The 25,170-nt window shown below is 40.0% G+C and overlaps 2 protein-coding genes across 8 annotated transcripts in view; one reads left to right on the forward strand and one right to left on the reverse strand.

Annotated features, from left to right (window-relative positions):
• Positions 1–2,660: 2,660 nt before the first annotated feature.
• On the reverse strand, positions 2,661–13,868 carry PEG10 (paternally expressed 10). 2 transcript variants are annotated; one of them, NM_001291139.1, is given in 2 exon segments: positions 2,661–7,108; positions 13,646–13,868. In NM_001291139.1, coding segments are annotated over 2 exon segments (2,385 nt in total). In that variant the 5' UTR covers positions 13,651–13,868; the 3' UTR covers positions 2,661–4,729.
• Positions 13,869–14,066: 198 nt separating this feature from the next.
• The window catches only part of SGCE (sarcoglycan epsilon), an 84,347-nt gene continuing 73,243 nt past the window's right edge, over positions 14,067–25,170 (forward strand). For 4 of the 6 annotated variants that reach the window (XM_055118639.1, XM_055118649.1, XM_055118646.1 and 1 more), the window contains exon 1: positions 14,071–14,257. In XM_055118639.1, the coding sequence (XP_054974614.1) occupies positions 14,149–14,257 (109 nt within the window). In that variant the 5' untranslated portion in view covers positions 14,071–14,148. Of the gene's footprint in view, positions 14,258–25,170 lie in introns of all 6 variants that reach the window. The other 2 variants (XM_055118631.1, XM_012935595.2) reach the window with 1 other exon arrangement.

A 25,170-nucleotide genomic window follows, 5' to 3' on the forward strand; every position in this document is an offset into this window, starting at 1 on the left:
TTGTATTTAAGATTTTTAATAGTACAACAGAGGCACTGTTAATTGCTTGTTTTTTTTTCTAGTAGTTGTTAATGTTGTTGACCCCATCTTATTGTTGACCTCAGTTCTGTTGTTCAGGCCAAGATAGCTTTATTTTATTTTAAAGTTTTGCATCTTAAAAGAATTTTTGTGTTACATCATTAGTTATTATGTGACTATATTTTGTATGTTAAAATTCTGCAACTTAAAAATTGTTTCTTGTATAGTATCAATGAAATTTCTTCTATTTGGCTTTATTATTTATGTTCAAGTTTTATTGCTGGAATAATGTAATGTGTCAGAACATTATTTATATATATTTGATAGTTGTGGCAGTTTATACCACACCCACCCAATTCTAAATTCACTCCCCTCCCTACCCTTCCATCTTCCCAACCCCCACCCATTCCATAGTTTCTCACTCCCCCTCTGCCCCACCCCTCAATCCGTCTTCCTCACCTTTCCCCCATTCCTCCAACCTCCCTTTCCCCTTCCCCCTCTTCATAGCTCCACCCTTTTCATTCCCCCCACCCTTTCCCCTTGATGCTGGCAGACGCTGAAATGATCTGGACACAGTTTGCACTTAACCACTAAATCTTTATTAATTGAATTTTTATTATAACATTAGTACAATATTAGTAAATAGAGAGAAATACAGTAAAGAGAATAGGGGAAGGGTCGGGATGTGGGGAAGAAGAGCAAGGGCAAGGGTAAAAGGAGGGCAACTTGCAGGGATCAGCAAGGGTTCTTATTCACCATTTTCCTCTAATTTCCATGAGTATTTACCATCATCTTTGTCAATTTCAATCTAACAACTATTTCTCAAACGTTATCTATCCATCCTACAGCTCTCAAAGGGGCTTTTCTTACCATCTTAATCTTAATCCCAAGAGTTAGTACCCAGGACAAAGGTCCTAAATTTAAATTATTTTTCCAATCACCTTTGAGCTTTTTCCTACTTAGAGTGTTATCCATATCCCAGCTGTCCTAAAAAGGTTGACTTCCCTGCAGTTCCCTCGAGTTTATTTGAAATCCTTAAGGGTGGGTGAGGAATCACAAGTACACATGTTCACTAAGAGAGATATCTAATACATAGTATCATGCTAATTTTTAAACTAATCCCACCCACTTAAAATCTAATAGTCCCTCCCATCCTAAACTACTTATGATTATATATGACCCTTATTACTTAAACTGATTATAAGTGAAAAAAAAAACCCACAAGTTTTCCACAGACCAATTCAATAGCATTATACAATCTTAAACAACAAAGAACATTCAGTTCCCATTGGACTCTGAATCTTGGCAGGTGGTTCAGCAGGTGGTCCTTACTTCTACCCAGGTCTTTATAGTAGAGTGTTCTCTGTTGCCAATCATGGATTCTATCTGATGTTACTTGTCTGTGGTGGATGACAACTGGATCAATTCAGGAGTCCAAGGAGGTACCTGCAAACTCAAACAGAAATCCAAACTGCACAATAAATATGTGCTCTTTCTTATCACTGTGCTATCCCTCATGATCTAATCAGTCTCCATTTTCCAGTACCTTCCACAAATACTTTCTTGCTCAAACTAAACTGACCCTTATATACGTAATCTTCCTCCGTTTCAGTTTTCTAGCATGATGACCATAGCTAGTTCTCACCAGGTGTGTTTTAAAATGGGAGCTTATTTTTCTCCAATTTTTTTTTTACTAACTGAAAATTTGAGCCAAAACTCAATCAGTTTTGTCAATTTCTAAAATAAGATTATTAGTTTTGCTTAAAATTCTGATATTTTGTCTAATTTATAACATTTGTATTTTGTTTTGCTCCCTTTCTTCTAACTTCTTTAGAAATTAAACTTTATCATTTTTTTCTTTGATGTTAATTAAGGCATTTCTGGGAAATGCCGCCCCAATTAAAAGTATCCAATTAGCATAAATTTGGCCGACAAAGAATAAAATTGAAAGGAAACTTAGCAAAATAAGTCAAATGAGTTAAAGGAAACTTAATAAAATTTTATGCTATAGAATTATCCTAACTTCTACATTTATAGATAGCATATATAGCAATAGCGCATAGTACACACTGCCCAAGTCTTTTACAAGCATCACTGAACAGCCAAACTTATGTCAGGGAATTTCTCCAGGAGTTGTTAACTTGCATCATCATTCGTCTTCCTGACAGTGGATGTTGCTCACTAATTCTCCAGGCTTTTGCTTGCAGTGAAGGCAAATGTCCGTGTGCACATGCTCAGGCTGCAGATTAGGCCCATTTGTAGGCCCCCTGCAGCTTGATGATCAATTGACAACTGTAAATTTGACACAAAACAACTTGAATGCAAATGTATGGAGGATGAATTGATACTGAGGTAAACTTAAGTGACGCTTCAAAAAAGTCAGCACAAATGCACCATTTAAAAATAACTCTAAAACACATGAGTGACAAGCTTTCTAATTCCATTGGAAAAAAGGGGGCGGGGCCGGGAGTGCTGGTGGGGACTGGGAAGGGAGTTGGGGTTGGTGAAGGGGGTGGGGCAGGGAGGGAAGCTGGGATAGGTAAAGGGGGTGGGGTGGGGTGGGGAGGGGAGCTGGGGGTGGTAAAGGGGGTGGGGCTGGGTTTAGGAGAGGGAAGGGAAGGGGGGGAGGGGCCAGGACAGGGAAATTATTTCGAATTAAATAGCCAATTAAATATCTTCTTTGAATTTGCACATAATTTGTATGATTTTTAAAGGGCCAATTAATAAAACTGAAGGTATATATACTAAAGCAAAGACTGAAGATGAACAGAAAGAACTATTAAACAAAAACTCCAGTTATGAGGAGTCTCTCATTCACAGTGTTGTAAGTTCACAGTTAAGAATTATTTTCTCTATGTTACCAGTTTTAATTATTTTAACTAACAATAAGGATTGGATAGTACTTTGTAATTCAATGGAAATAATTTTGAAAGCACAGTCACCACTAAAAACACTGTAAAAGGACAGTACTAACCTACAGATAAAAATTTTAAGTATTTTAACATGCAATAATAAGTGGGGATGATAATGAATATGTGAAGATAGTAATGAGATGATGAAACTTCACCATTGTACTCCTCCTCATGATAGGCAATCTGAAATATACACCATGTTGCTTTCTACTGCTCAAACTCTATTTTGGCAATTGAAGACTATGCTGAAACATAGCCTCCATGCAGCCTGCCTCTTCCTTCTCCATGCACAGGCGCAAAACGGAGTCTCAGCCACCAGGCAGGCAGGCAAGATGACACAAATTGTGCAGCAGCATTAGTGGTAGTTGTAAAGAATTAAACAGAAAGAGAGAGGTTAGATAGGCAGTTCAAGGTAGTAGCAAGGGACCAGGCTAAAGAAAGTCAGGCAGTCCCAGGTGAGCACAAAGCCTTCAGCAGACAACTCTTGGGTTGTCCTGGCTTTGAGTCATTTGAATTGATTTCTGAGGCCTTTCATTCAGTGGCAGTTTATTATTGGCTCCATCCCCTAGAGAGTACCTCTTTCCATTATGTGGACTCCAATCCTTTAAAAAGTGGTGACATATCCAGTGCCCCATTTTTAAAAATTCAGACATAGGAGTGTGAGTCTGGGTGCTAAAATCATTTCCCCTCTCTAAGCATCCTAATGCTACAGTCTAGTGAGGGGATTGATGATGGAATGCCTAGATGCACATGGAGGCAGGCAAGGACAGATGCTCCCAGGACTTGATGTAATATTCTTTCATCCAATTAACAATAGTCGTAAGACTTCTTTCTGAAGCAGAACAAAGAGGTATCATTAGTTCAGTCTCTTTTAAGAACTGGGTATGGGATGAGTCCTTTTGATTTGCCAGTCATTAGCCCTCATGCATGAATGATAGGTGGTCACATTTCACAAACATCTATCGAACCTGGAGCTACCAATAGTCTCTGGTTACCAGGCTGAACACTGTGGAAGCCATTACTGGCATGATGATGGTAAGGTGTTGTGATAAAGCCATAGTTCTTGGGTACATGTGATTTGCACCAGGATATGAAGGCACACTCTTAACATGCAAGAGTCTGTCTGAGAGGGCACTTCCTTCTCAGGCCTGAGGTGTTTCTGTTGCAGGGGTTTTGCCTACTCCTGGGTCAGTTGCTGCTCCTTGAGAATTAACGGAACCATGAAAGTGGAGTTTGAAGACGGTGAAGTTTCAATAGGGTGCAGCATAAAGATCACGGAAGCCATTTCACACTGCACCAATAATTTTGGCTTCCTTCATAAGGCGTCGGTCCTCCAGTTATGTAAGAGTACCGAAACTGCAAGAAAAGTCATGTCCTCCTCCTCCTCATCTCTCTCTCCACAAATAAAACAGAATTTCCTGTATTTACATTAGCTTCTTCGTAAGTGCTCATTGAGGAATCTGGCAGCCTATAATTCAGATGTTATTCAGCAGGTAAAACCCATTCTTTCTGGGATTCTCTGCAAAGTAAACGTGAATTTTAGTTAGATTGGCAGTTAAAGTGGAAAACTGAGAGAGAATTTGTTGGTAAATATCCTATTCTCCCAGTAAATGGTGAATGACTTTTGGTTGTAAGATGCATGCCAGTCCACAGTGGTTCTGACCTTCTGCAGCCATTTCAGAGAGGACATGCCTCAGGTTGGCCTAAAGATACAGAAACCAGTTTAGCACAGTCACTGGCTGAGAAGCTGAACAGGAAACAGTTTTGTGGGTAGAGATCCTGAAGGACATGAAAAGTATTTACATAGTGCTGTAGGACGGTGGTGGCGGCGGCGGTGGTGGCGGCGGCGGCGGCTGTGGAGGTGGATACTGGGGCACCGGAGGCTGGCGGTACCAATGAGGATTCCAGGTGATCATCACGGGCACATAGAGTGATCGGCCATGCCCATCTCGTCCCACAGGATACCAGGCGAATCCTACTGGGTAGGTCGGGTATGTAGCATATGCAGGGTATGATTGATATCCAGGTATTTGAGGTACAAATTCAGCATATGTTGCCAGGTGAGCTTGGTCATCCAAATTTGGAATAGAGAGCCGTGGATACTGATTCTGGATTGTGAAATTGTTGGGAGCTCGGCAATCATAAGAAACCTGCAGTTTCCATCCTCTCTTTACCTGGAGAACTTGGGCTCCATTAGGTGCAATTGTTGGAGTAATCAGCCCATCTTTCACATTTCTGGCCACAAAATCTCGCAGCGCTGCCATTTCAGATTCAGACAGTGAGTACACGTGCCCGCTGGGAATACTGTGTGCTCCGGGTATCATTTCTATATTGGGATCAACCAGGCGGTGATCTGGGTAGACGTGTTCATCTACTGGCGTGTACACATTCTGGACATAGTAATATCTCACTGGCTGGTAAACTCTGTATCCGTCTACTGGGTAATAAAATGAAGGTTGCGCTGGTGGTGGGAGCGGTGGTGGTATCGGCGAATACATTCGGCAGTGGTATCGGCAATAATCAGAATCAAAGAAGATGGAGCGGGTGCTCCATGTGATGTTGGGATCATGTGTGCTCAGCCAGCGCACCCCCAGGACAACCGGGAAGAAGGGAGACTGGGTCACATCGAATGACAGCACCTCACGGTGGTCTCCCAGGTCAACTATCAGGTCATGTGTTTCGTGGACAACTGGGCCCGATGCTATGGGACGTCCATCAATTGCTTCTACAAGTATCGGCCAGTCCTTGACTCTCAGAGGAATTCCATTTTGGGCAACATATTCATGATCGATGAAGTTGCCAGAAGCACCAGAATCAATCATGGCTCGGACAAACAGGGTGTGTCTGCCCGGAAGATGAATCTGGAGCATGACTTGCAGATGCGGAGATGAGGCATCATCTTGTGGGGACCTTATTATTTCTGGCCCGGTCGCTGAAGGTCCCTCTACAGCGGGGCCGGGGAGTTTCCCGCCGGTGAAGCCTTTGAGGCCTTGGCAGGACAGTTGTCGGCGTAGTGACCTCCATTCCCACAGTAGAGGCACAGGTTCAGCTTTCTTCGTCTTTCTTTTTCTTCCTGGGTCAGTCGCATGCGGGCACCTCCCACGGGCTCAGTTGGATCGACCTGCTGGTGGCCTGAGACGTGGGGCAACACCAGTGCGCGAGGTGGGGAGCGTGGCTTACGAGCTGCAGCGGCTCTGGCCAGCCTTCTCTCAATGTGGATGCACTGGCCGATCAGCGCAGACAGCGACTTGGCGACTTCAAGGTGAGACAGCTCTGCCTGAATATGGTCGCTGAGGCCCTCATGGTACTGGTCAATCAGAGCGGGTTCGTTCCAATCCAGATCCTGTGCAATCATCTGAAAAGCGTTGGAATAATCGACGACCGAGCCCATGCCTTGGCGCAGACGTCTGATCTTGCGTTTAGCAGCCTCCCGTCTCTGAGGGTCTTCAAAGACATGCTTCATTTCTGTCATGAAGGCTGGGTAGTTGTGCATCAGGTAGTGGGACCGCTCCAGCTTCGCAGAGGCCCAGCGGGCAGCGCGGCCTGTCATCATGCTTGTCACGAAGCAGACACGGACCCGATCAATGGAGAAATCTCTGGTGCTCTTTTCCATGAACAGCTGGCACTGGGACATGAAAGGAACCAGCATGTCTGGGTTGCCATCAAACTTCTCCGGCAGGTCATCTGGGCACTCTTCCTCGAGGGGAATGGGTGGGGGAGCAGCAGCTGCAGCACCACAGAGCTCGATGTCATCTTCCTCTTCTTCCTCAGGGGGAGGCTCCACTTGCTCCCGAAGGGAGGTATTCTCCTCTGTGAGCTTCTGCACCTGGTTCTGCAGGTTGTTGTTCTCCTCAGACTGCTTCATGACCTTCTCTCTTAGGTTGTTGATCTCCTCGGAGAGATCGTCTCGTCTACGATCTAGGTTGGAATATTGGGCCCGTTGCCCACTTTGTGAGGAGGATGATGATGAGGAAGATGAGGACGAGGAACTGCAAGAAGAGGAGGGCTTGTTGGGATCGTTTGGGGGCGGTGGAGGAGGAGGAGGAGGGCAGTCGGGCCCCAGGTTGACGGCTGAGGTGGGAGGAGACCTCCCACGGGTGTGGTCGCTCCTGTGGAGGCCTGGATCCTGGCCTCCTCTTCCACCCCTCCTTCTTTTTGTTTTCAAAAGCTTTTTGTTTCTGTAAATGAGGATAAAACATGCTTAATGAGGATAAGTTCAACATGTACTTTCCAAGAAGCACAACACAAAAGATCTTAGCATCTAAAGAATTTACAAAATACTTTAAATACATGAGTATTTAAAATATCTACTTTAAATACATGAGTATTTAAAGTATCTACTATTGAAGTACTTTAAATACATGAGTTTTAAAGTACTTAAATCTAAAGGCATTGCTTACATTGATAATTAACAGAAATTCTGTAAAGAGAAAAAAAACTAATCAATTAGGACAATAGATAACAAAAAGCACCCTCTTTTTTAATGTCTAAATCACCTTTTCATTTTCATTAGTCACCTGTTCATTAAGGTTCAACATTACATCACTTTATGAACAGCATGGTTACTTTGCTATGAAAGAAAGCTGAAACCCTCCAAACAAGTAGTTTTGAGTCCAGAGAATAGGACAAGAAACTTTGAAGGTATAAGTAGATATTTAAATAAATCACACAACATGGCATCTTGTTATTATAAAGTTACATGAAAAACAGCAAATATTTCAGTCACTAAGGAACAAAAGAGGAAAAAAAAAGTGGAGATGGGAATTAAAATCACAATTCAGTCACGGGGTTGGGGGGAGAGGAGGAAAGGCAAGTATTCTCATCAATTGTCACCACCCAAATCCAGAAAGTAATTGGTTATCACAACAACTACTACAACCACAAAACCACAGTATTGTCTAAATGATTTCTCTGAAAATAATTTGTTTTTCCAAAGAGAATTCTTAAAGGGACAGAAATGGCACTGAGCAATAACATGTGTATCAGTGTCCCTCTACATTATACAGTCAAGTTTTAACTGGTCTTAAAGCAGGAGCTGGTTTACAAAACGGGACATTCAAAGAAGCCCAGTTATAGTATAACTCAAATTTATGAGGATTTAATTAATTCAAGTACAGTGCATGGTTGCAACAATAAATAATAATAAAGTTATTAAAAAGAAAACAGTAATTTTCTAGGCAAATGGGCTGATGTTAATATAAGGAGGGACTACAATTATAGAAACTTGCCTATTTCTCACAATATAAATATATTTGCTTTTAAAACTTTATTAGTAAAACAAATGCAGGCGGGGCTTCATTTGTGTCAGTTTACAATCTTAAACTTTAAACAAGACTTATTATTATGCCACACCTGAAAGTTTAAGATATTAGAACAGAACAGAGTTCAGAGTTGTACCTCTAGGGTGACTGAATAAAGTGGGGGCGTGGGGGTCGAGGGGTAGGGAGTGTGAGAGGAGGGGCAACTTAAATGTTCTTACTGTGATTACACTGACATTATATTAAATCATCAGAACCACAGAGCTCAATGTCATCCTCCTCTTCCTCAGGAATTTATGAATTATGATTGTTAATTTATGATTAATTGTGATTTTAAGTAATAACTTAGAGTAAGTTTAAAGTTATTGAAAGTAACTTTAGAGTTGTGTATTTTAAGTTTTCAACAACTTTTTCATGAGCATCAAACTCTTAAGTGGAAAACTTTGGAAAGGACTCAATTTTAAATACATACTATATAGAGCAGACTGCCTTTTCCTATGTGTTGACTTGGCAGTCCTTGCCACCTATTCTCTGATTTATCAAAGCAAAAATGAACTTGAAATTAATTATGTAAGATAAACCTACAAAATAGACTATGTGTTAGAGAAGTTATGTAAAAACATATTTAAACCAACAGGGTACAAGAGAAAAATGGGGGAGGGGTGTGGTAATCAAACAGGACCCTAAAATTATCAGCCCTGTACTTTAGAGAAATACCACTCCCCCTTATCATTTAGGTACCTCAATTGCTTCAACCCTGCCACCTCCTCATTCCCTGTTGGGATGATCTCTCCAGGGTGTGGCTTTACCATAAGCAGAATCCTTAAGGGACACAATTGCTGTTAATTTTAATAGTTTTAATTTATTATTTATTTTTAATAACTTGGGCTATAAAATAAGTAATTGACACTCAAAATAAAAGGTTCCTGTTTAGGGGGAAAAAACAAGAATGCAATGTATTAACTCATTTCATTTCCAGCTCCTTAAAGATATTATATAGGTGACACAATATAAAGGCACAAAATAATGTAATATTTATTTGTTAGATAATTGAGTTTTAATATTCTATTCAAAACAATAAGCACAGGTCAGGTGACTCAGGTGCCATTTCTGTCATACTTTCAAGAGTTCTGAAAAGGCATTCACAGCGCGGCCTGGCACAATGTGATCCAGGTCAGAAAGGTTAACACCTACGTGTCAATCACAGTCACTGGGGTGGGGCCTTTACTGAGGCCCATGTCTGATGGTTTTAGTATCTGTAAAATGCAATGATAGGACAGAAATTACAATACATTAGCAAATCAGCAAATAATCACTATATTGTTTAGGGAAGCAGAAATATCAATTAAGGGTTTAAAATTCAAATACATTAGGTAGACAGTAAGTAAAACAAAGTAAAGGACACTGGGGAGGTGAAGTTTACATTTAAATAGGGGAAACATACCCCTTCCCAAAGGCATTTATTTATTTTATTTATTTATTTATTTATTTATTTATTTATTTATTTATTTATTTAAAATCCAGCACTGTCAAATTCGTCAAATCCAGGCCCTATAGGCTTATAAAGTCACAGTTTGAAACCCATAAATTTTAGGTCTCAGGCTCCTACTTCTGAGGTTGTAACTTGGGGTAGGACTTTAAGTCCTAAAAGAGGTAAACTTCCCAGAATTATCTAATGGGGGGGGGGGAGGGTGTCTGTAACTTTGGGATGGCACTCTAAGTCTGAAAGATGTAACTGCCCAGATAAAGAAGTTTAACCATTAAGTGATAGATGTAGGCAGTGGCTTATCTGCTTAAACTCATCTAAAGTTTTAAAAAGTTTAAGCAGCAAATGAAGTTCCAAATAAAGTAGTACTAGGAGCTCTGTGACTTGACTTGAATTACAGAACCGTGTTTAGAATCCCATATAAAAGGCTGGATTGGGGAAAAAGGGTTGAGACCCCATTCCTGAAACTTGAAAAGCCAAGTCACTTGGGACTTGATGTCACCTTTACACACAGAAAAGATTTCAGTGCTAGTCTAAAGGATTTTGATTTATCTTCAACTCTTCGTAATGACTTCTATAAATTTTTATTCCCTAAACACACCAAAGTGCAACAGAAGTCAAAACCCACGTCATATTAAGCATCACATTAGAACATGACACTCAATTAAGCAAGAGTGTGTTTTTACATTTTAAATAAGATGCAATTTTATTAAAATACATGTAAACATTATTTTGAATCTCTAAAATATAGAAAATCTAAAGAGGAGGGGGGTCAGGGTAGCAAGGTGGTTAAAAAAAAACTGCATATTTCCCGAAAGCTGTAATTATGCATCTCATAGTTTGTATATTTGATTAGAGGGGTTAAGATTGGTGGGATGTGACAAATATTTGATACATATTTGTCCAAATATTTTGAGCCAAGCCCCTAAATATGCCTTTAAAGTTCTGGCTCATAATTTATAACATATGGAACCGGGTTTCAAAATTTCTGTATTTACTTGTACATGGTACTTATGGCTGGCATTAAGGCATAAATTTGTTTTCTATAAATTTTTAATAATGCCAGCTTAAAGTCTGTACTTTGTAATGTAATTACATTACACACATTTTAAATGGCAAATGTTTACCATTAAATAATCCACTTGACTCAAACTTAAATAATTAGTTTTTGTTTTTATTTTAATGAAGGTAATTATTTCGAGTGTTTTAAAATTAATTTATTTGTTGTATATTATAATTACAGCTTACATTATTGGAGTTTAAAAGGCATACTTTCTTCCTTTCTAAGATGCTGCTACATGAGAGCAGTAAGACAACAAATGCATTGCTAAATAAGATCAATAAAACAATAAATGCATTGGACAATGCAGGTCAGCAAAGCATCATAAAATACAACCAGGATTAAAAAGCCAGAAAACACCTGCAGACACCAAGAAAAACATGAAATAAACTAATTAGCTTGGGTCATTTAACACATATTTAATGAATGCCTACCATGTGCCATGCACAATTAATAAATATGTAAGCGAATTAGTCAAGGCTAATCCCCTAGAGTTTCTAGAAGAAAAAAAAAACCAGCTTCACAGACACGCATTTAAGCACTACGATTCTCACAGAGGGCCATCTACTACAACCTATTCACCACTTAAAACTTCCAACAAACACAATTTAATTTGTTCCATTTTTGCATCAAATTTCAGTAGGTTTCAACGCAAAGGTCCACAAGTGTCAACAAAATCCATAAAATGTGAATCCAAAATATTTTTTTATTTATAGTAAAAATATTTGGCTTGATTATCCTTTAAGGTACCAGCCATGTCAGTTTAGAAGCATCTTTCATAACCCACTATCATTAGTTTATATTAGTGGGATTTATATTATTCAGTATAATAAACACTTCTTTTGAAAGAGCTTTAATATGTCACATTTAATTAGTTGCTTCTAATTGTTCTTATTTGTTATTTTCATATTTATCAGACACTCGTGGATATAAAGCAAAATCAGCGCAGCACCGAAACCGCAGGAGGGCGGGGCTGTACATCCAGGCTTAGACAGCGAAGGCGGGCTGGTGGGGGGGGGCGGAGTGGGAGGGGCAGTGGGGGCTCACAGTGCGCAGGCGCACACAATTTCAGGGAGGCGGGGCTGTGAGCCCGCTCCGAGGAGGCGGGCTTGGGGAGGAGCCAAGCTGCAGAGAAGCGAGGCTGTGGGGTGGGGTCTTGGGGAGCCACCTCACGGGCAAGCTCTAGAGAAAGGGGGGGCTCTTGAGGGGTCCCCTCAGAGGAGGGTCTCAGGGAAAGGGAGGGGGGCCTTGAGGAGCCATCTCCAGAGCGGGGGCTGGGGACTGGAGAAAAGTCGGGGGGAGTCTGAAAGAGCCACCTCAGAGGCGGCGCGCTCCGTGAGAGGGCGGCTTTTGCAGGGTTACGTCAGAAGAAGGGGGGTCGGGGGGTGCCACGTCAGAAGAGGCGGGCTCAGGAGGAGGGGGGCTTCTGGGCCAGGCGCCTCAAAGGAGGCAGGATCTGACGGGAGGGGGGCCAGGAGAGGGGAGAAGGCGCGCTCTGGAGAGGCGCGCGGGGGAGGCGCGCTGCTGAGGAGGCGCGCTCGGAGTAGGCGCTGGGTGGCGCTACGGCGGCTCTCAGCAGATACTGCGGAGAAAGCCCGCTAGAATGGGCGGGGCAAAGTCTAAGACTGGCTGCAAGCCTCTCCCGGGATCCCCCGCCCCACCCCCCCACCCCAGCCACACACACGCCAACAGCCAGATTCATTTCATGCATGAGAGCCATCACCCCCCAAATCCAGTCACCTCCCCCTCCCGTACAAGGCAAACCGACAGCTTCCACAAACTGTTGCTGGATGCCAATTCGCGCCACCACTACAACTACACCGCCACTCAAGCGCAGCTAGGGAGGCAGCCTGCTCTGCCAAGACCCGAAAGATTGCTTTTTGCACTCAAATCAGCGCCCCTTCACTCCGCTGCAATAGCGGGAATGGTGCGGGCAGAATGTTAAGCACTCATTTTTGCCCGGGGCTCCATTTTGTCTAACAGCACCACCATGCAAAGAACCATCCTGCCAAAACAAACAAACAAAAAACCCCCAAAACAAGAATACCCACCCCCCACACAGTGGGAGCCATTCGAAAAGGTGAATCAGAGACAAAAGGTGGGGTCCACCCCTCCCCACTTGCAAGAAGGTAGGCTAGTCTAAGTCTGCGGCTCACGTCTCTGGGCTGGTTATGTTTGTAGCGTAAAAGCAGTGCAGCTCATGTACCTCTGCAGCTGTTTTTACATGATAGGGCATTTTTTGGCATAAATTGGTCTGCAGCTCATGTACCTCTGCAGTTGCCGTGCCTCTAAGCGCAATGAAGCGCTGTTGTAGTGCTAATCCTGGGTTCGTAGCGCTAATCTTTTGCAGCTCCAATTCTGTACTTTATTTCAAGTGCAAATCAGGCTGCTGCTCGTGGGTAGCTGCAATTCGCACAGGTTTGTGGCACCACCGACGCGCCCACCAGTTTGTAGCGCAATGAAGCGCCCATCGGTGTGTAGCGCCATCGAAACGCCTTCCCCTTTCGTAGCGCATCTGAAGCGCTTATTAGTTCGCAGCGCATTAAAGCGCCCCGTCAGGCGTGCAGCGCATTTGAAGCGCTTATCGTTTTTGATGGACGCGCCCGTTAGTTTGCAGCGCTTTGCACTTCATAGCGCATTTATCGAGTCAATTGGAAAATCGGTCTGTAGCTCATGTCCGTCTGCAGCTCATGTCTGTCCGCAGCTCATGTTCGTCTACAGCCAGCGTGGGGGACTTGGAACCTAGAAATCAAAGCCCTGAAGGCTGGGTTTCTCCACTCCGTTCTGGGGGGCACTGCCAGTGAAGGCGTGACAAGATTTTCGTGGAGACGTTCGTGGGTGCTACTCCATCTCCCCGAATCCCGTTAAGACGGGGGAATGAATGTATTCTTAAGAAGAAAAACATCCTCACCGCATACTCACCACGCGAGGACTCCTCTGCGAAGACAGGAAGGACGGGGGGTCCCACACCTGTGCCGGGCGTGGGCACCGCTGGGTGCTCCGCAGCACGGAGGGACTCCGGCCGCGAGCCCGCTCAGCGGAGCTTTCCGCGAGGTTCGGTGGACCCTCTCCGCCGTTCTCCGAGGGCTCTTCGGGTTTCTTCGACACACACCAACCGAAGTTGAAGCGCGTGTACCAGGAGCGCCGATCGGGAGCCTTATATAGGCTGAAGCGAGGAGGGGGCGCCAAATCCCAGCGTGCCTCGCGGGTTAGGGGGGCGGAGGGGGAGGTGGGGCGGGGGGGATGGGGAGGATGGGGGTGGGGGCGCCCGCCGCGCTGCACCAGCCCGCCGCTAGAGGGAGTATGGGATTAAGAAGGGGGTGCAGGATGCTGATGCTGAACTGGCCGAGCTGGAGGAAAGAAGAAAGGGAGGGGAGGGGAGAATCGAGGACGGACGGCCTAGCCAGGCCAAGAATGCAATTGCCCCGGTGGTGGGAGCTGGGAGATCCTTTTGCTTGGACGGGACAGGGTCGGGGGACACGCAGGATGAGCCCCGCGACCACTGGCACCTTCTTGCTGACAGGTTAGTGTCTCTGCGCGCGACGGGAGGTCCTGGTGCCAACAGGCCTCTGCCTTCCCATCCCCCTCGCCCGGGTTTGGGGTACCTCGACACATTTTCTGGGCGTCAGCCTCTCATTGCTGTCGACCCCACTGCTCCCCCGCCTCCAGTACGCCCCGCACCCTACTGCCTGGACCCTGTGCGTCTTTTCTCGGGCTTGACCCCTGGCCTTTTTTCCCTCTGCGCCCCCGCGGGCCCCTCCCTGTCCAGAGCAGGCAGAAATCTCATCTCCAGTTTTCGTTCGCCCCATTCTCTGCCCCCCCCCCCCAACACTTGGGTGCGGTGGTGGACCTTTGCAGTTGCCTTCTGCCAAAAAAAAAAAAAAAAAGACCAAACAAACAAAAGAGCCAAAAACACAAAACTGGGGTGTCGTTGACCATTTCGTGGGGGAGTGTTGCCCCTGAAAATGGGGTTTAAGGCCGACTAGAGCCACAGAGGCCGTGTTCTCCCTGCACAAACACGACCCTTTCCTTGAGAGCGATCGGGGAGAACAGTAAATTGTTCATGGAACACCCAATTCCACCCCCCTCCGAAGGGCCTCTCTGGGTAGCCGAAACCCTGTTTTTCTTACGTTTTATGGAGCTGAGACATGGAATCTTGAAACACTGGGAGCTAAGCCGGGCATTCGGGTTAGGGTTGACCCCGGCTGAGTGCCAGCGACGCTGCAAAAAGCACCGTTTGCCCCACCAAGAGCTGGATTTTTCAGATAGCAGAGACAATCAGAAACAGCTGCGGATGGCGGGCTTCTCCGGCTCCCAGTTAAGGCCTTTTTGGCAGTGATTATGGGGTTTGCGCAGAGACCTCGCTTTCCCCGCAAAACTGCATCTCCCACCCGCCCAGTCCCCAAATCTTGCAGAGTGAATGAGTGCTTTCAGTCCCGGTTAACCGCAAGTTTAATCCTTTCAAGTGTGTTGCCGAGATCCAGCCACAGATATTTGTGTATTTTTTTTGTGTGTGTGTCTTAAACATATATATTTTGCGTTAGAGAAAATTGCAGTGAAAATCTAGACCAAATACTGATGAGGAAGATGAGGAAGGATGCTCAAAAACAAGTAACAAAGAAAACCTTAGCACGAATTTCCGTATTAGCGCCCGAGTGCTAGGTTCTGAGAAAAACGAACAATCTGTTGATAACCGTAGTGAAATAAGTTTAAACGGCAAATCAAATTGCCTACAACTGAGTGTGATTCCTGAAACACGGATGAAACTCATTTGTGTCTGAAGACTAAAACTGAGCATATTTTAGTAACAGTGCTGTAGAGTGTTTTATACTTAATAATAAATAATAATTTGGCTCATTGTGGATGACAAGGAGGCAGGGATCCGACTTAAGTCTTTCTAGGAATAAACAAACTGCCACATTTACTGAGATTTTATTTTTTATCCAAAAAAAAGTTGGCGTCAGAAATATGAAATGCAGATTTCCAACAATGAAAGATACTTTGTTTTCTGGGAAGTTGGGTGAACACAATTATACTTTTTGAGATTATACTTTTTGAGATTATACTTTTTGAGATTATCTTTTAGTTAGATTTCTCATCCTTTTCTGAATAATTTCAGGGTTTCCCATGGTTCTTAACATCTGTTCTGGTAACCCGACAGACTCTGACCGACAGACTCAGATACTTAGCATCTTTTCTTATCCTGGAAATTTACTTTTTTGAGTTGTTAATTGATAGACATTCATTTTTTTTAAAGTTATATTAAAAACCAATGTAGTCGGTAAGGAAAATTCATTGTTAAAATGTGCTCTAAGACTTTTAAGGTTTGATCAAGTTTAAACCAACTTGATTTTTGACAAATTTCAAACTGTTAACTAGGATTCTTTGGGCAAATAAACAGTTTTATTATTGCATTTATCACAATAAAAGTAATTCTGAGTCACTACAAAATTCAGGATGGGGCTAAACTCCAGAAAACTGGGGGGAAAAATAAAGAAAATTACCATGTTCAGCAGTCTATTTGTCTTGAGGTAACTGGTAAACGTTGTGGAATCTACTTTTTCAGAACCTTTCTGTGCATGTAGCAAAGAAATTTATATACTTTTATAAACTTACATGTATATAATTTCTAAAAACTAAATATAGAAACAAATCAAGTTTCTTCTTTTTTTCTTTCCAAGAAACTCATATATGTTTTTTGAGTTTATATGCCACATCACATTAAATTTGCAATATTCTTGTCTCAAATAAAACAATATTGATTACTTTTTCTAATTAAAATTTTAAGTGAAAAGCCTTAAAACCTTAGTGCATAAATATTTAAAACTAGAGGATTGATAATATTTTCTGACTTACTGTTCTAAATGAAATTGTCAATTTTTTGGTGTATTTCCTTTTTGCTTATTATTTTTTTAATAGGGAAAAATTGTTCACTTTTCTTAGAACATAATTTTCTGTGAAAAGTATAGATTAGTACTTAAAACTTTCAAGGATCAAAATAACAAAAATTATATTAAATAAAGCAAAAGTATATTAATATGTTAATGATTAAACCAGAATTTTTATGTTATCTAAACAACAATGTAACATGGTAAACCAACCCTCAGAATTTGAGACAATAATTTTAAATACTTTTTGGCATTTAGTACCTTGAGTGAATTTTGTTTCTTCTCAGTTATTTGTTCCCATTGTTGATTTTTTTTCACCAATTTAGCAAAAGATTAGCTGTAAAGCAAAAGAAGTTACAAATGTACATTATTTATTTTATGATATAATAATTGGGTATTTGGACATGTTCATCATTTTAATGAGAATTTGCTTTGAATCAAAGAAAATGTTGATTTAGCATCTGTTTTTAACTTTTAGAGTGGTAGAAAAAAATACATTTCAAAGCAAAGTGAGATTTTTCACTTGCTAGATAATAATGACTTTCTGCTTAAACCATTTACCTATTTTATGACAGTTTGCCATGAAGATGATGACTTCATGTACTTAGATTAATTTTTAGGATACTGGGAAATTGTTTTTCAGAGCAGTAGAATTTTTGCCTGTCAAATAATAACTGGACTTTCTAGTTGGGCTTCTATTCATTTTTTAAAAACAATTTCCTGAGGATCTATGAACTTTCTGATTTTCCCACATGTGTTTGGCTTAATTTTTAATGTGGTAGGATAAATTTCTTGCAAAGTCAGATTTTCAGTTGTGAAATAATTGAACTTTCTAACTGGAGATTTTATCTCTTTAATGATAACATGTTGTGACTTTATGAGCCTGTTCTGCTGATATACCCGTGCATTTGACTTAACTTCTAGTTAAATTTCTAAAGAAAGTAAAATTTTCTATTGCCAAATATTAATTGGAGTTTGTATTTTATTATGTTATTCACTTAAAAAATAATAGTTTGACATGCATGTAAGTGCTGTTGATTAATATATTTAGTTTGACTACTAGTATGGTTAGAAATTATATTTCTAAGCATAATATAATGGCCACTTTTTTCATAGACATTGAAAATAGCAAGAGCCCGCACCAGAGAAAACTGGTGAAAGAGAACGTTAAAGAGATAAGATTAACATTTATCCAATTTCTAACACTGGCTTTTCCCTGGTGAAAATTCTGCCCTAATCAACATATAGAGAAGAAATTACAATTTGTTAAAAAAAATTCTCAGATAGATTGTCAGAGATTCTAATAAATGCCGCACTTGTGGATCACATTTTCTCCAAAATAACTAGTAATTTCTATGTTTTCTTTCCTTCCTTCCTTCCTTCCTTCCTTCCTTCCTTCCTTCCTTCCTTCCTTCCTTCCTTCCTTCCTTCCTTCCTTCCTTCCTTCCTCTCTTTCTCTTTTTCTTTCTTTCCTTTTTTAAAAAACTAATTGTGCTTACTTTCACTGACCTTTTCTTAGACCTCAGCCTTCATTTTATTCTGAATACTGAACTGAAAATTCTCTTACTCATTTCCTACTTTTAGTGTGAAAAAGAACTCTAGGTGACTAGATGATGTTTATTTATGTCTCTTTTAGACTCTTTGGCTGGAACTTTGATTTTAGTCCACAGTTTTATAGAAATACTCCCATGATAATTTCTACCTCCACCCCCCCCATCCTTTTCAACATCTCCATTATAGACAGATAATCGGACATGACTGACAGATGGGTGGACAAACATATACACTTGCTAAATATCCAGGCTTTTCTTAAATCTGAGTCTACAATCCAGTTTTGACTGCTGTTTCTCTGATTTCCAGAAAAATTAAGACCATACCAGCAATGAAATAGTAAGAAAAGAAAGAATGGGTGTATCTAAGAATCAACAAGTTTTTTCAAATCTTTTACTGATAGGATTTTCAGGTTGGTAGGATTAGAGAAATCTCAATACTGGTAAAGCTGTTTCACATGACTGTCTTCAAACACATTTCTCTCTGAGCAAAATTCCCAGTATATTACATTTACAGAGCAATATCCCTGTAATAAAGATAGTGCTGAATAAAAACACAGTATGCCTAGTGGGGCACTAGAATAAACATTTCTATTGATGCATCTTTGCTTGTCATCTTTGCTTCTAATCTTTGTTGTGTTTTTTTTCATGATTATAATTTAACTGGGTGTAGTTTGTTTGCATTTTCTTTTGAAAGATAAACAAATTCTACTTTCAGCGAAACATTTCTCAAGGCTGCAGGATGTTCTTATGTGTGAGATGATGTGGAGACTAACAGGGTTGTATTGTAAGCGTGAGGCAGGCTGAGCCAGCACTGGTCAGGTGTGGGGTTACTGCGTTTGGGTCCGGGTACAGTCCTTTGTGAGCGATCACAAGCTTTGTCTTGAATTGTTTCTTCTTCAACTTTTTAATGGTTAATTTAGATGGAGATTGTGGACATTTCTTTTTAAAATCCATGGATGACTTGAAGAGGAAAATGGTTACAAATTGATGATAGAATTTAAGCATTAATCTGGTTCAAAAGGCTGCAATGTTATGTTGAAGCCAAAAGATATTTTATAACAGTAAATGCATCATAATTCATTGGTGTGTACTGAAGGAGGTGACTATATGGTGGCAATGTTTTGAGGAAAAAGAAGACTAATATGAACCAGCAGCATGGCGAGGCTGCCAAAGAAATCAAATTTAGCTTCTGGTAACAGTGTAGTGTCCATATGTCACAAAAATTAATAGTACCCTGCTCTAATTAACCACATCTGTAGTATTGTGTCAATTTCTGGCTGTCACATTTAAAGGGGGATGTTGACAAATTAGACAACTTCCAGAACTGTCCATAGGGATAGCACGGAGTCTGGCAATCCTGTCATAGGAGGTATCCTCAGAGGGTCTAGAAATGTTTAGCTTAAAAACTAAAAGTAGACATGCACTTTTCTGTTTGCTTCAAAAGAAGGACCTGGCCTTAGGGGTGAAAAATAGAGGCAGATTTCGACTTGAAGACTTTCTAATAGTTCATTAAGAGAATTAAAACTCTAATATCTTTACTTAGTCTCTTTTTTCAAAATATCAGAAATACCTTCACCACCACCCCCCACAAATATTAATTTGAAGGCCATGATAACATTTTAGGGTAGGGCAGCAAAAATTTGTCATAGAAACATTTTGTTTTTCTTGATAAACATCATGAAGGGATAGTCCTGGGTGCTGAAGACTGTTTTCCCCCTGGAAAATAATTGCTACAGAACAATTTAAGGAAGTCCTTTCTCCACTCATTGCATTTCAAAGAGAGGAGACCTCAAGTTTTTCAAGTTTTATTTTTCCCCCTCTCAAAGTGTTCTGACCTTAACTTGCTTCCTATATTTGTTTCCTTTTCCTGGTAAGTTTCTTGTTCCCAGGGGGTAGCCTCCTAGGGCAGAGTGGCTGTGCTTGGAGGGGGTGTTCAGGGTGAAGTGCGAGCTAGGCCGAGCAAGCGCTGCAGTGCAGCTGGCCTAGGACAGTTCAGCTCCAGTCTGCTGAAGCCCAGCTGCCTTTTATCCAAGGGGAACTAGGAGGCACTTCTCCTTTTTGCACTCCCACCTCCCCCCCCTCAAAAAGCCTCCTGTTGCATACAGTTGCAATCCTGAGCTTTCCACCAGAAAGTAAAACCCCTCCGTCAGAAATAGCTTCTGACCCAGTACTTCTCTCCGTTTCAGCTTAGCCTATTTTCTGATTGCCTCAGGGGCAAATTTGTAAACACAATCTTGTCTCCGGGCAGACTTTTCTTTCCTCTCGGTCTGAACATTGATAGTTTCTTTGGCTCTCACCATGGCTCTAACTTTGAAAAAAAATGTCATTGCTCAGTATTAATTTGTGGAGTAGACACATAGGTGACACTGTTCCTAAGGAATGATAGATAAATCTATAATGCGACAGTATCCACAGAAATTGCTTGTATGATTTGGAGCCTTGCAAAACTAAGGCGATTCTGATGAGAGAAATGTGGAGAAACAAGAAACCTTTTTCAGTCATTTTTTTCTAATCAACTTTTTTCTATTTCTTTCATTCTTGCCTCTTTCCCCATACCCATAACTTTTTCCTCCATTCAAACTGTTAGGTAGAAATCCCCAACTGTATGTAGCATATTTTTAATGCTGAAAAAGCTTTCTGTTTTCTCTTTTATAAAAGTGCCGCATGCTTTTGTGGGATTGTAATATTGTACTGGGCAACTTGTGATGGCCCGCTTCCCGGTCATTGAAGATGCCACAGGCGTTCCTAGGCTGAGCTCACATTTCCGAGAGAAAAGGCTCAGAGATGAGTTTCTGGCTTATCACCGCTCACTCACCTGATCCGAAGGCGGCTACTTGCGATTCCTTGAATGCAATGTTTGCTCCTGCTTCTAGGCTGGAGAAATAAAGGATTCTCAGTGTTTAAATTTTAAAATTTAAAGTTATCTTGTAAAGTAATAGAAAGTCTCAAACAAGAGTTTCTGGCCTGATTATTAATGTTAAATTCTTGAATAAATTAGTGTTTTAGTGCTGTTTGCTTTCTAGGGTCACTTAGGCACACTTTTTGTAACTTCATCAAAGAATCTGTACGTATATTATGCAGTAGCTGTATAAGTGCATTTTATTATTCATCTTTTCTCACAGTCTGACTTTCTACTTAATTGCCTTGGATTAATCAGATTTTTCGAGTAGCTCTTCCGGCATTCTGTACCATGGAAATCACCACGGCATCTGTTGTGACATAAAAAGCAGACTTTGTTTTCTGATAGATAAAGCTGCTGATTTTTAAAATGTTTAGGAATTAGGCAGCTCTGGTGTAAATTCTTACCCATTCTTTAGCTTTTCACTTATCATCTGGGCACCACTTTGGTGGTTATGTAGATTTGAGTTTTACTGTGAATTTGAAAAAGGAGAGCACAGTTAATTTTCCTATAATTTGTTAATTGAATATTTTCATCCCTGTTTTTTTTAGCAATAAGTGTAGAAGTCAAGCTCATCTTTATCTTGGAATGCGAAAGAAAAGGAAAAAATTGGTCCCAAAGTTTTTATTTTTTCTCCCTAGCAAATTGGTGTTTCTTGCTTGCTGTGTGTAAAATGACATTGGTTTTTCTCTCCTATGAAATCGAAGTTAATCAATGTAGCACTTTTAACAGCTTTCATTTTCTGTACTTATAGAATTGATTCTAATCAAAGACCGATACTAGAAGCAGAACAGGTTGTTACATATCCTTATCAAAATTTGTCTGTTTAACTTCTAGGAATTGAACAGGTAGAAATACTAATGAAAATCCTCAAAGATAAAAGTCTCAAACTGTTTTGTATAGTATTAAGAGTAATAGTGAAAAACCAAAAAAAAGTGGTCATATTAACTAATGATTATTTTCTTCTATTTCTGGTTGGGATAAGAGTCCGTGAGCTTTGAGATTCCTTATTAGATGTTTGGGAATACCTGCATCCAGTCATTATGGACTTTTATATTAGTGGGAACTTTCATGCTATTATTTGAATCATCTATTAAATATTTATCAAAGATGATTCAAATAAATGTACATATAAATGTGTCCTTGGAACTATGATGAGTGCTGCAAATACTGTTAGAATTTTTAAGTAGTGGACTTGTTTGGGAAGATTAAAAAAAGCACTCCAAGGTAATACTTAGATCTGAAGGATGAATAAATGCTGAAAGGGTAAAGAAATAAGGTATATTGGAGGTAAACGGAGAGCTTTGTAGAAACCCTAGGGAAGGCAGAGCACGGCAAATAGAAGATGCTGGGGAAAAAATCCAGTGAGGTTGAGCTTAGACGAAGGGGAGGCATGATGAAAGAAAGATGTCAGGGTGCAAATTTTTCCAGACTGGTTAGATTGTCTTAAAGAGTGTAATTTTTACTTTAAAATATATGGGAAGCCTTTCAAAAGGGTTAAACAGGACACGATTGTGTTTGCATTTCAAAAAAAGCACTCTGGCTGCTTTGTGAAGGTAGGGTTGGAGGGTTATTAAATATATGGTCTCTGACAAATTGAGGTTTCTCTTAGTCAGGGCAGAGATGAGTGATCTGGACGAGGGTGGTGATAGGGGAATGCAGTTAAGAAGTAGATTTTGTGGAGTAAAAATCAACGGGAATGAGTAGTGGATTGAATTTGGAGTAGAGTATCAGGAGGCTACATCAAGGATGATTTCTAGTTGTAGCCTGAAGATGAGGAATGCTGAAGAGACCCGGATTTTAAGTGAAAGATTATATATTCTGCTGCTTTGGATAGTGTGAGCTCAAGGTGGTTTTAAATAAGTTTTGATTATACATTTACCAATTATAAAGCTGTGCAACTTTAATTTACAAATTAGTATCACATAAACAAGTTATAGATATATGGGATTTGAAAAAAAGTGTGATCCCATTACATAAAAGTAACATTTTTTTTTTTAATTCTTACAGGTATACAAATTGTTTGCATATGCTTAGAATGTGAAAAAATGAAAAAAGTGGATATTTTAGGCCAAGGTACTGCAAGAATTACCATAGGTACATGAAAGAACTTTTATATTTTATGCTTCCTGGTTAGGCTATTTTACTGTATTAAGATGAGAATGACTTCTGTAATAAATAAGTATAATGACAGTTTAAATTAAATGAGAGCATTTTTATTATTGAGGTTTTCAGTTGAAATGACCTTGTAAACATCATTATATATTTTTGTTTTGAACACATTTTTTTCCTGCAGTTTGAAAAAAGTAGTATCTGCAGGCTCTAAACCTTTGCTTTTTAATCCTTTCCCACTAGATTGCACTATTATACTAGATTTCAGATAGTTTATATATCATTTTGTACTGTACTTTGTATTAATTTCAAAACAGTCCAACAGATGAGAGCATTATATTATAGTGGTTGGTATAGGCGCTGTTGGTATTATCTATATCTTTGTTAAAGGTTTATTGGTACTCTTAATTCATCTAATATTCCTGAGAGATAAGGCAGATACCATTTTTAGAGAGTGGAAGCCCAAATTTATGTTCCCGGTGTATATGCCTTAATTGGACTATTTGCACAAAGGAATAAAAACATGAAAAACATTTCTTATTTGGTTGTATATTTAACTTATCTCCTAATTTTTATTTCATGTGTAATGCAAAATGGAATCTTGTGCCCATATTTTAGTTTTATTATTATCTTGGAATAAAAGCCTAAAAGTCTGAAAGTATGAATAGTAGAGTTTTCTTATTACATCTGCATTTTCTCCGAAGGGCACATCTACATCTTTTTATTCTGCGTGCAGTGCTGGGAAAAAAATTTTTCAAAAATTTCATATTTTAAGTCCTCCAGGAAGTATGTGCTGTTTAGAATAGTTGGAGCCCCTGGGCTCTGCTTAGAGGTAACGTCTACTCTGACTTAGGACAGTTATAATTTTTCACATGATGCTTAATTTTAAAGAAAGAAGAGTGCTGTAATGACAGTTGTAGTAACATTTTAAAATTTGAACATGTTTTAATTACATTTTAAAAACCTATAGTTTATTTATATTAAAGAATCAATATAATAGCATCTCATATTTTATCATGATCATCATAATGTGCTAGGCATTCTTACAGAGATTTTCAATGCATTAGCTCGTTTTATACTTGTAGTGTACTTATTCAATGCCAGTCTCCACTATTCTGATTCTATTAGATGAAGAATTGAGGCACAGAGACATTGAGTAACTTTCCCAATGCACAGAAACCACACTTTAAACCTGGACAGTCTGTCAATGATTCTGTTGTTAAATACCACCTTTCTGTACTCCACAATTCTAATTCATTCTAAATTCTACTGTTACTTAGTGTGTGCCAAAATTATAAAAATCTAATAATTAATTATATTAAATAATTACTATGTTCTGAATGGATAGATCTTTCAGTTTTAACAAAAATTGGAGTCTTTTTTATTTTATGTTCTTTTTTTTTTATTTGTCTTGCTTTCACACTTCTCTTTAATAAGACTTTTTCCTGGTACTATTCAGCTTGGGGTGAACAATCCTCCTTAGCAAAACATTTTCTCCCAAAATTGGTTCCAACTTGCTTTTCCACTTTTGTTTTTATTGAATTATGTGTGTGAAAGTATATGTGCATATAATACATGTGATTAATTTCCATTGCCATTGCCTCAATTTTTACAATCCAGCAGCCTGAAGAAAATTATTTTCTCTAAGATAAAATAAGTTGAATATGATATATCAGTAATAATATCTCAAATTGCATAAAACTGTAGCTTACAAATTGCTCTCCTATTCAACCGTTTAGGCATTATTAATAAATAGATGAGAAAGACTGCAGTTAGCAACTAAATCAATTCAAAATCCAGCTTTTCCAGTTACTAAACATATGACCTGGGGTAAGTTATATCATTCCCTAAGTAAAAAAGAACTAATCATACCTCCATGTGATATAAAATTCAGTTAGTTAATATACTCCGCATCCTCAATGTAGTACCTCACACATTGCATTCAGAATGTTAGCAACTGATAATGCCAGCTAACATGTTTTAG

This window comes from Sorex araneus, chromosome 1 (genome assembly GCF_027595985.1).
Source record: "Sorex araneus isolate mSorAra2 chromosome 1, mSorAra2.pri, whole genome shotgun sequence".
Taxonomy (NCBI): Eukaryota; Metazoa; Chordata; class Mammalia; order Eulipotyphla; family Soricidae; genus Sorex; species Sorex araneus.